Raw genomic sequence first — 12,025 nt, forward strand, 5'->3', positions numbered from 1 at the left:
CCCGGCGCTGGCACCACTGGGAGGCGGGCGGGCCGAATTGCAGAACGGACCGCCTGCCGCCTGGTGGTGGCGTGGCCGTGGGCCGATTTATTTTTTTTTTTAAATAAAAACAAAATTAAAAAAAAAATATTAAAATTAATTTTTATTAAAATTGTTTCATAATTTTTTTTAAAAATTTAATTTTTATTAAAATTGTTGAAAATTTATTTATATATTTTTTTTATTTTTATATTTATTTATTTAATTTTTTTTTTTCTGAACCTGCTCTGAGCACTGCCCCTTGGCCCCTGCTCGGCCTCTCCTTGAGGCCCACTCCTAGTGCGCCCTACAATCTGCGCGTGAGCCAACACTTCGCCGCCCAGATCCCTGCGGGAGTGTCCGCGCGGGGCCCTTCTCCTCCTTGCGGTCGACCTAGCCATGGGGGTTTGATCTGCCCCTGCTCGCTTCTGGCAAGCTCCCCTCTGGTCTAGTATTCATGGAGGTGCTGGGCACCCCCCAGGCCCCTTCTTCCCCTCCCCCATCGACGATCTCCTCAACTGAGGCCTTCAGCCGGCTTTTGGAAGGGCTCCCTAAGAAGAAGAATGTTGAAGCGTCGAAATTCGTCAAGAAACTCGATGATATTCCAGAGATCTCTCTTCCTCTAGAAACCCCGATTCAGGTTGCTCTGTCCTTGTCCGAGCAAGCTCTCATCGGCCAATTCACTAGTCTATGGCCATCCCCCAAATCCACAGAGAGCTGGGTCAAAAGAAACTGGTCGCCGCTGATCAAAGAAAGTGTGACCTCATACTTTCTAGGGCGAGGATTCTTCCTCTTTGAATTCACCTCAAAAGACGACAAAGATATGACTTTTTGAAATGGCCCTTACTTCATGGGCCCCCAGGGTTTGTACCTGAAAAAATGAACTCCTGACTTCGATCCAGCAGTTGATGTCCCCATAGTTGTCCCGTTGTGGGTTAGGCTTCCAAATCTTCCAGTTCATTGCTGGAATTGGGATTCTTTGATGCACACTGGAAATGCCTTGGGGAAATTCATAGATCGAGCGAACAACAAGGACCAATATGATTGTGCCAAGATCTGCGTTGAGGTGGATCTGGAGGTGGGGCTCCCAGAGGCCATCAAAATCAAGGTTGGAAGTTGGACGCATCTACAGAAACTAGACTATGAACAGCTGCCCTTCAAATGCTGGAAATGCCAGGTTTATGGACACTTCGCCAGAAACTGTCCATCTGCCAATGAAGCGGAGCAAGGGAAGGAGGTCGGTTGGAATCAAGTTAAACGATCCAAAAATTCTTCCAAGACCCAGAAGCCGGGGGGTACTAGTGGCAAAGGTCCTCAGCAGGACCCTGCTCAGCAGATCCAGCCCAAGTCCACCCCAGAGAACAGGTTCGACCCTCTCAGCTCCCAGCCAGAGGACACCCATGAAGTCGTAGTCCAAAAACCAGTGTCCCCAGATAAAGGTATTTTTCCCATCTTTTCCAAGGACATGGGTGTTGCAGAAAGCTCAAAAGGCACCCCTGTTGAAATCGAGGAGGAGGATCAAGAATCGAAAGACTCGGAGGAAGAAGGAGAAATAGGAGATTCCCAAACCTCTGTAAGGAGATCTACAAGAGGGCGCAAAACAGATCGGGAGAAAAGAGAACATGAAACGTACAAGGACAAATTACAGGGCAGCCAACCAACATTGGAGAAGTTGCTAGCAAAAAAGCTGAAGATGGCAAGAAATCAGCATCAAGGCTCCAAGGGAGCCCAGCAAAGCAAAGGTAAATAATGAAACTAATCTCCTCGAACTATAGGGGTATGGGGAGCAAAATCAAAGAAGAGGCTATAAGAAATCTAATAAGAATAGAGGCCCCGGATATACTCCTTCTCCAGGAGACTAAGATGGAGGAGTCAGACTTCCTTCATTTAAGTAAAAAACTTTGGAATAAGAGTAAAGCAACAACAGTCTCAGCCCGAGGAGCCTCCGGAGGGTTGGGTACTCTTTGGAATGATAGCAGGTTTTTGCTAGTGTCTGAGACTTCAAATACCCATTGGTTGATGTTAAAGATGCAGCATCTAATCACTAAAGAAACCTTTTGCCTCTTCAATGTTTATGTATCGGTCAATGCTGGAGAAAAAAAGATCTGTTGGGATTCAATAAGACAGCAAGCAGATCTGGGCAATCTGGAAAATGTCATCATAGCAGGTGACCTTAACATCACGCTGCACTCTTCAGAAAAGCGAGGAGGCTGCATTGTGCGAGATCCGGCAAGGGAATGGGCAGAGGATCTCCTCCAAGACTGGGATCTGTTAGATATCAAGCCTGTCTCAGGTAAGTTCACATGGTCTAATAAAAGAATAGGCCCTGGTCATATTGCAGCAAGGCTGGATAGATTTTTTGTGCAAAGCTCCTTTCTTTTGCTTGGTTTAGACGCTAGCATGCATATTCTATCTAGTAGCACCTCAGATCATAAGCCTATCAAGCTTGATCTTTGAGCTCACTCTGATCTTGGCCCCATCCCTTTCAAGTTTAGCCCTTTGTGGATCAAGGAACCCAACTTCTTGCAGATAGTCAAAGAAAGTTGGTCCCAGCCTATCACCGGATCTCCATTCTACATATGGGAAGAAAAACTCAGAAGATTGAAATCTGTCCTAAAGTGTTGGGCCAAAACTCTTTCTAACCCCATAGCCGAAAGAAAAAAGCTCCAAAGTCAGCTTGTCGACCACCATTTGCTCTCGGAAGAGGCACATGTGTTTAGAGAAATTCTAGATAAAGAGATTCAACTCCAGCAGCAATACCATAAAGCCTGCCTGGCCGAAGAGGAATCATGGAGGATCAAATCTTGCTGTCTTTGGCTCAAAGCAGGAGACAAAAATTCTTCATTTTTTCACAAGCAAGCTCAAGCTAGAAAATGTTTCAACTCCATAGCTAAAATAAAGGAGGATGCTACCATCCATAAAGACTTTACAAGCATCAAACAAGCAGCCTTCCTTCATTTCAAATGCATGTACAGTGAAGAGGCGAATGTATCTCAGAACTATAGTCTGCTGGACGGTGTTCCCTCATCAATTTCTCCTGAGATGAATCATTAGTTAGAAACCAAAGTCACAATGGAAGAAGTCAAAAACGCCCTCTTTGCTATGGACCCAGACAAAGCCCCAGGTCCTGATGGGTTTTCCGCTAGATTTCTCCAATCCTGCTGGAAAATAGTGGGAAAAGATCTCTATAAAATGGTTCAAAAATCACAAGCCTGCCAGAAAATAGGAGGAAGTACTAATTCATCATTCCTTGCTCTCATCCCCAAGGAAAAGGGTGCCAATTGCTTTAATAGATTTCGTCCCATCTCCCTTTGTAATACTGGTTACAAGCTGATCACCAAAATCATTGCTAACAGGCTGAAGCATATCCTCCCCAAAATCATCCCAGAGAATCAAGGGGGATTTATACATGGAAGACAACTGGTGGACAACTTCATATTAGTTCAAGAGGCAATCTTGTCAAGTCAACAACGTAAAGAAAAAGGTATGGCTATCAAACTGGATTTACCTAATGCTTTTGATCACGTTAGACATAGCTTTCTTTTGAATGTGCTGAAAAAATTTGGTTTTGGGGAGAGCTTTATCAAATGGATCCAGGCTTGCATCTTGGAACCATGGATAGCTCCTCTAGTCAACGGTAGATCTGCTGGATTCTTTAAATCTTCAAGAGGACTAAGGCAGGGCTACCCCCTGTCTCCTCTTCTGTTTGTTATTCAAGCTTCCATGCTCAGCTTCCTACTAATTAAAAAATGCAAGATCAGGAGATTTCTGGGATTTCCATTGCGAGGGGGGTACAAAGCATCAACCACACACTGTTTGCAGATGATACCTTGCTACTTGGAGCAGCCTCGACCAACTCTGCCAATAGATTCAAAGAGGCTCTTAATGAGTTTTGTTTGGAGTCCGCAAGCAGTCTCAATAAGGGAAAGTGTCATACTTACTGCTGGAATACATCGCCCACACTGCTAAATTCCATCCCCAGATGCTTAGGATTTGCTACCTCCTCAGAATGGACCTCGTTCAGATATTTGGGGCTACCTATCTTTCTCAAGTGTGCCTACAGCAGGGATTGGCTTCCTCAAGTAGAAAAATTCAAGATTAAACTCTAGGCATGGGGATTTAATTAGCTAAACATTACGGGCAAGTCAGTCCTTATCAAAGCCGTTATCAATAGCCTCCCACTATTTCAGTTCTCGGTGCTTCTATCTCCATTGGGCATCCTTCAGAAAATGGAACAGCATATTAGAAATTTCTTTTAGAAGGGAGGTAAACTAAATGAGAGGAGATTCCCTCTTATTAAATGGGAGACTGTTCTCAAACCTCAGATGGAGGGAGGGCTTAACTTCAAGAAACTCCCTCTGCAGAACATTGCTATGGGAGCGAAGCTCCTCTGGAGAATTATAGCGCCCAAGCTAGGTTGGGCTCAGCTAGCGCTCTGGAGAAAATATTTCAATGGTGAGAGGATTAGATGTTTGGATGGACCTATTCCTCAAGGCATTTCGCCCTTTGGTAGCCTCTGTTCCAAAGCTGCCCCGTTGATCCGATTTAAAGCTTACTGGATCCCTGGAAATGGGAAAAAAATAAACATCTGGAATGATTGCATAATGGATCGCAAACCAATTCGCGACTGTCCAACCGTGAAGGCGTTGAGAGACTGGCTGATGGCTTCTGGAAAAATCACACTGTGGGATATTTCTTTGTGGAATGGGATGCATTGGGTTGGCTGGAGCCTGAACGATCTGCCTCCGGATCTTCTCCAGGACTCCATTCACCTCCACGACTTGCTAAATGGGATGGCCCCCTCACACATACGCAGAAAAGACAGGCGCGGATGGGGCGCTCTTTCGGCTGGCTTTACAGTTGCCCAGGGTTATGCGCATCTCGCCTCATTTCCAAACGTACCTCCTGATCCGGCACCGTGGAAGGCTGTCTGGGACGTCCCCTCGCTGCCAAAAATTGACATTTTTTGTTGGCTCCTTTGCCACAAAAAAATCCTAACCGAGGATAATCTTCAAAGGCGTGGAATCCATGGCCCGTCCAAGTGTTCCCTGTGCAAAGAAAATGCGGAATGTGCTACGCACCTTGTCCTAAAATGCAACTTCTCTATGCAGATCTAGAGAGAGCTGATGGACTACTGGAACCCCAAATTCGAGCTCCCTACCTCCATAACAGAGTTATTTGCTACTTGGAAAAACAACTATCCTGGTCCCCCCCCAAAAAATAAAGTGATCAAAGCGGCCTGGTCTTCTCTTCTCAAAATTTGCTGCTGGCAGATCTGGCTAGAGCGAAATAACAAAATTTCCAGAGGCACTCAGCACGATGCCAAGGTGGTTGCGGCCAAGGTAAAGATCCAGATAAAAGAATGCCTGGGAGATCAAAAAGACGACTCGAATCTCAGCGAGCTAGACATCGATTGGGGGACCTCCTTGAATCTGCAATTTTACCAAGCCGTCAGAAGCATGGTCTCCCCCGAGGATTGGCAAATAAGGGGAAAAAATAGGAAGGATTTTCAAGACTGGATCTCCAAGCAGAAGGTGCACTCTCTTTTCTTTGACGGGGTAGCAAAAGGAAATCCTGGCAATGCTGGGGCAAGAGGAGAAATTAAAAACACTGATGGCATATTGATCCACAACTATGCCTGGGGTCTGGGGATCAATTCCAGCATCCAAGCTGAAGCATTGGCCCTCTACCAAGGTCTCAAGTTACTCTTGAAGTTGGAAATCAAGGAAGCAAATATTTTTGGGGACTCCCAAGTGATTATAAAACTCATGGTGACCAATTCTACACCTCAGGACTTAAGATTAGTAAGGCTAATACAAAGAATTAGAAGAGTGGCAAAGCTGTACCAAAAACTGAATTACTTTCATGTTCTAAGAGATAACAACAAAGAAGCAGATCTTGAAGCCAACAAAGTTGCTCTTCTATCTGCTGGGGCAATGATAAGAGACGGGGACAAAACATGGGATCCAATTCCATAACTCAACACAGCTGAGATGTTTTATTGTTTGATTTTAAATCAGTTTGTTTGTATATTCAAGCTTGGGCAAATCACAGAAATAAACTACATTGCTGAATCCAAAAAGAGCTGGAAGGGGAATACAAGCTCTTTAGTGCCTCAGAAGGTTGTTTCTATTTGGATCGGGCTCACCCATATTGTAATCAGAAGGCTGGTATTTAGACCACCTAATTAATACAATCCATAACCATTCTTGTGAAAAAAAAAATGTTTAAAATTTAATTTTTATTAAAATTGTTTAATAAATTAAAATTTAATAATTTTTATTAAAATGGTTTAATATTTTTTTTTCAAATAAAAAAAAATCATTTAATAAAAAAAAATTAAAATTGTTTATATATATATATATATATATATATATATTTAATAAAAACATTTTTAATAAGCATATGTATAATTAAAAATTAAAATTGTTTAATTTGGGCGGAGGGCCACCAATTTAAAAAAAAAAAAAAAAAACTTCTAAATTCTTTTATTTTTTAATAATTTTTTAAAATTTAAATTAAAAAATTAAATTTGTTTTAAAAAAATTATAATTCTTTTTTTTTAATAAAAAAAAGATTGTTTAGAAAAAAATGTAAATTTTTTTATTTTTTTTTTAAATATAAAATGTAGGTTTACTAATTTGTATTTTTAAATTAAAAAATAAGAATAATAATACAAATTGTTTTAAAAAAAAATTAATTTTTTTAATAAAAAAAAAGATTGTTTAAAAAGTTAAAAAATATTTATTTATTTGTTTATAGATAAAATATGTATGTTTAATAAAAGTAATTACATTTTTTCTTTTTTTAATAAAAAAATACGCATTTTTTTGGTATTTTTTTTTTAATATTAATTTTACGAGTTTTTTTATTTTTTTCGTTAATTTTCTAATTTTATTTTATTTATTTATTTATTTTTTAAACTAGTTTGTTTTTTTTTTTTTCTTACTTTTTTTTTTCTTTTTCCTAGTTTTTGTTAATGCTTTTTCTTTTAATTTATCAATTTTCATGTGGATTGAAAATTTAATTAACGATGTATAAATATGTAGAATATCAAAAATGCAAAATATCGACTTTCTTCCTTAAATATGCAAATCAATAAAAATCCCACTACAAAAAAATAAAAATAAAAATAAAAACAAGAAAATATGAAGAAGAAGACCACTTCCAAAATTATTAAATATACAAAATAATTATTTACATTTCATACATTAGAAAATTTAAAGTAAAAAAATAAGCCTTTTAAAAAAAGGGTCTAATGCAGAATAACCACTTTTTAAAATCAGCATGAAAATCACTACCATTCTAAAATGCAATGTACATAAAAAAAATTAAACTGCCAAAAACTATGCTCTAAAAAAACATGTGTGTTTTGCATCACCCCTTTTTAAAATCGGGTCACTTTTTTGCTATCTCTACAAAATGGGTAACAATATCAGTTCCTATTTCAAAGTTTACGTTGATAAATTAGGCATGGCGCTGATGGAAGCATTAAGAAGTATAAGGAAAAGTTCATAGATAGAGGGTTCTCCAAAAAATATGGAGAAGATTACGATGATATATTTTCTCCTGTCGTTTTCTACATTACTATTGGATTGATCATTTCCTTAACTGCTAGTCAATGATGGAAACTTCACTAGATAAATGTGAATACACAATTCCTTCATGGAATTCTACAAAAGGAAGTATATGTTGAGTAGCTGCAGGGATCTTAAGTGGAGGACCAAAAGAAACATGTTTGCAGGTTTAAGAAGGCATCATATGGCTTTAATAAAGCCCCTAGAGCATGGTATGCACATATTAATAATTACCAGGTGAAGCTTGTATTCACAGGAAGCAATGCTAACCCTAATCTCTACTTCAAGGTGGCCCAAGATATGCCTTTGATTTTGGTTTTATATGTTGATGATCTATTCTTGATAGGTAGTGAGCCCCTTATGCTTGAGTGTAAGAGGGAGTTGGCCTTTAAGTTTGATATGAACGATCTTGGTATGACGCATTATTTCCTAGGATTAGAAGTTTGGCAGAGACCTGGTATTAGAGAACTTTTGAGGTCTAAAATGGGCCTCCTAAGGAAAATGTATAACCAGAATTAAATTTGTAAGAACCAATAGGATTCAAGATAATGATGTCAACCATGGGGGATGATTCACTATTTTTGGGGTAAAAAAGTAAAAAGATAAAAATATAAAATATAATAAAACTATTTTTTCAACTTATATCCCTAAGATTTTACTCAAATTTAGAGTAGGAGTACTCATTGGATGCAAAATTTAACTCCTCATCCAAGGAGTACCCATGTTTCATACTTTTGATGATCTCTACTACACGAAAAATGAGAAATACATGAAAAAATGTGATAGCAATAACATTTTTCATGTATTTATAATTTTTTGTGTCACAAGGTGTAATGAAAGTATGAAACATGAGTACTCCTTGGATGAGGAATCAAATTATTTATCCAACGAATGTTATCGCTCAAAATTTGAGTAAACCAATAGGGAGATAAGTTGAAAATATGAGTTGAAAAAGTAGTTTTTTCTGTTTTTCTTCTAAAATTTGATGATGTAATCTAATCTTAGTTTATTATATCCACTATTATTTTATAATTTCCTTAGGAGGCCCATTTTAGACCTCAAAATTCCCCTAATGAGATATTTTCCTTTCTAAAGGAAAATATGACATGAAGGTATTGGAAATTTTTGGAATGACAAAATGTAAATCCTTGACCACCTTAATGGAGATGAATTTCAAGAAGTCGTTGGAAGATGCTACTAGACCTAACTTGGCTAACCCTTCTAAGTATGACAACTAATTGGGTGATCTGAAATGATCATAAGTTAAAATTGATGTAGAATTGATTAACCATTAATGATTTGAATGTTCACTGAAAGTGCGAAAATCAAGAGAACTACTTGAGAAGAAAGACTTTACGATAGCTGTTAAAACGTAAGTACGATGCAAAACAGAAGTGAAAATAGCTAAAACATAGAAATACCTGAAAACAATATTAATTACGGAGTTCGTCCCTAATGGACTACATCTTCGGGTCCGCTTTTAAGATGGGTGACTGCTTTATTAGGATTGAAACATAAGAGGTCGATTACTCAGATATTTGACCAAACTAAATGTTTACGTAGGCACCTCTAGTCACTATCAAAGGATGGCTCTCTGAACCAGCTTTGCAACACCTATCACAGTTCCCAATTCTGACTCCAGATTCTCTTGTTACACTAAAAACAAAATTGCCTATGACCTCCAAAATCTGCATACAGAAACCAAAATCACTATAATGTCTTTCTCCATGAAAAAAAGGTGAATTTATAACCTTCTAGGTTCATTTGAGGCCCCTCAGGCTTAGATAGGCATGAATGGATTGATTTGGATAGGTAGATACTCAGTCTTGTCACTCAATGACACCTAGGGTCATTAGGCCATGGTCATTGAATTAATTTGTTTTAACAAACTACACAAAAAAACCAAATATAACCATATATTAAAAATAGAACCATTGCCGCTCACTGACCAGGCAGAGGAGGCTGACCACTACATGTGACCAGTGATAGGCTACCACCTCCATGCTTGCCCCCAATGGTCTCGGCTGATGGTGCTTCGATAGCTCTAGTTTGTGGTTACGGTGTGTTCACACAACACAACCTTCGGCGATTTTCCTCCTCGCAGTTAGGTTGTTTATAACCTCCATTGCAAATGCTAACTCTATGGTTAACATATCTACTCACATACACCTTAACCCCTCGCGGTTCCGATGCGGTTACATCTGACAGTTTAGGACTTGATGCGATGGTTAACTCTATCTCTTCTCACATGTATACTTTGTGGTTTAGAACCCCGTGCGGTCAATCTGGCAGTTAGGGACTATTGTAATGTTATTTGTAATGTTTTTAATTTTTTAACATATTTCATACCTCGAGAGTTATTTGAACTTTGATTTTATGGATTTTAGGTATTGTTTTAATACATAGGTTTGAATATAACATGTCCGATAGGTTAGGATTAAGACTTAGGATTAGGTTTAGATGTTTAGGTTTGTATTAGGGTTTCGATACATGGGTTTTAATGTTTAATGCATTTTGAATGTTTGCATTAGATTCTAGGTTTATGGTTTTACATTAAGACTTTACATCAAAGAGAAAAAAACCCATTTGCCACCAAATGTCACAAAGCGACATTTGTCTCATGATGAAAACCAAACCTTGTAAATGGACGACAAAACCCAAGTCGATGATCAACCCTGGCAGAACTGTCGATGAATACCTGTCAACAACCAGATACAAAACGATCACCATCAAAACCCTGAACCATAAAAAACACTATCAAAACTGACGACACTGAACGGAATTGTTAATGACAACATTGAACACTGACGATGAACTTGTGCAACTGATCTGACGAGATCCTCCTGGATCAATCCTTTCCACTTGAAATCTTTTTGACCACAAATTTTTGAATAAACAATTAGTCGATGAGGGTAGAACTCCCTCACTTTCCACCTTGCCCTGATGATGCACCAATACCTTCGATCAATCACCTGAAAGTGATGACCCTGATCATGCTGACCATGGCACATTTTGATTCGGTGACCTGTTCCATCCATCTTCAGTATGAACAACTTGCAACGATGGTCAAATAACCTATTATGAACATGGCAATTGATTTCTTTCCATGAAATACCATGAGTTATTGATTCATAATCATCTTTGAAAACATTCTCTACATGATATTGTTCAATACTTTTGACATTTATTAACAATCTATATTGCGGAATAACAGAGCCAATCAAAGATGTTTTTGATATCAAACCAACTACTTGTCTTGACATAGTTTCCTGCTTCCTGATTACTAATTGAACTTGCTGCCATAAACCCATCAAACTGTATGGTGACAACTGCTGCAACTTAGTTTGATTTTAAAAGTATTGAATTAGCTGTTGATTTGTTTGAATCACTTTTCCCTTATTCATTAAATGATGTTTCCATTGATTAACACTTTCCCCTGATGCATAAGTTTCCCTTAGACACTTTGACACTGCTTTAGAAAAGGCTTTAATACGAAAATAAATAGGCTTCCTCTCCACTTGAAAAGAGGTTTCCCAACTGTTCGAAACATGAAATGGTGGACACAATACAAGAGAAATTGAACATTGAGCTTCCCCAATACTGACCTGTATTCCTGTAACTGTTAATTTCCAAACTTGGACTGACATGATTCATTCTAACATTAGGAAGAGGAGCTTTAGGCACAAACTATAATTCATGTTGTATTCCCTGCTTATGAGTAAGATGTTTGGTTTTACATAGAACTGGAATAGTTTCTATCTCTTTAATCAAACTATCTTTAAGCTGAGTCTCATAACTTGAACAAACATCATGTTGATTCTTATGTTGTTCCTTTACACACATGATTACAAATCTTTTACTTGAACTTATTAATCACTTCATTTGCTTAGAAACAACTAAATTCAAGTGATTTCTTTTTTGATGTGCTCTGACAATAAATTCAACCCCATATTTCTTAAGGTGATATTTATGCTCTCTCCTATAAAATACTACATCATGATCATAAAGATAAGGACTTCCTAAGACAACTCCACATATGTCTACTAGAACCACATCTAATTCCACTTCATCAATGTAATTAGCTGTAATGGAAAATCTTAATCGACACTATTTGGTGACTTTTATCTGAGTTGATTTATTTATCCATCCTAACGGGTAAGGTCTTGGATGATTCTGTGTTTCCAAACCCAAAATTTTAACTAAATATTCAGATATTAGATTGGCTTGTGATCCACTGTCAAACACTGTATCTATCTTTGTGTGCTTAGAATTTATCCTTATGTTAAATAATTCAACTCTTTTATCCTCATTTGAAGGATTTATGTTTGATAAAGATGCAATAGTATTCGAACTTGAACCAGTGTAAAAAATTTTACGAGTCGTAACCATAACAGTTATCCTCCTTTCATCACCTGAATCTGAACCTAGAT

At 38.0% G+C, this 12,025-nt stretch overlaps 1 protein-coding gene across 1 annotated transcript; it reads left to right on the forward strand.

Moving 5' to 3' along the window:
* Positions 1–1,881: 1,881 nt before the first annotated feature.
* On the forward strand, positions 1,882–2,475 carry LOC149229615 (uncharacterized). Its single transcript, XM_089381080.1, has one exon. It carries the CDS (start codon positions 1,882–1,884, stop codon positions 2,473–2,475), a length of 594 nt encoding a protein of 197 aa, XP_089237206.1.
* The last annotated feature ends 9,550 nt before the right edge of the window (positions 2,476–12,025 follow it).

Source organism: Pinus tabuliformis, chromosome J (genome assembly GCF_031772625.1).
Source record: "Pinus tabuliformis cultivar Carrire ecotype Pingquan chromosome J, CPIR1, whole genome shotgun sequence".
In the NCBI taxonomy this organism is placed as follows: Eukaryota; Viridiplantae; Streptophyta; class Pinopsida; order Pinales; family Pinaceae; genus Pinus; species Pinus tabuliformis.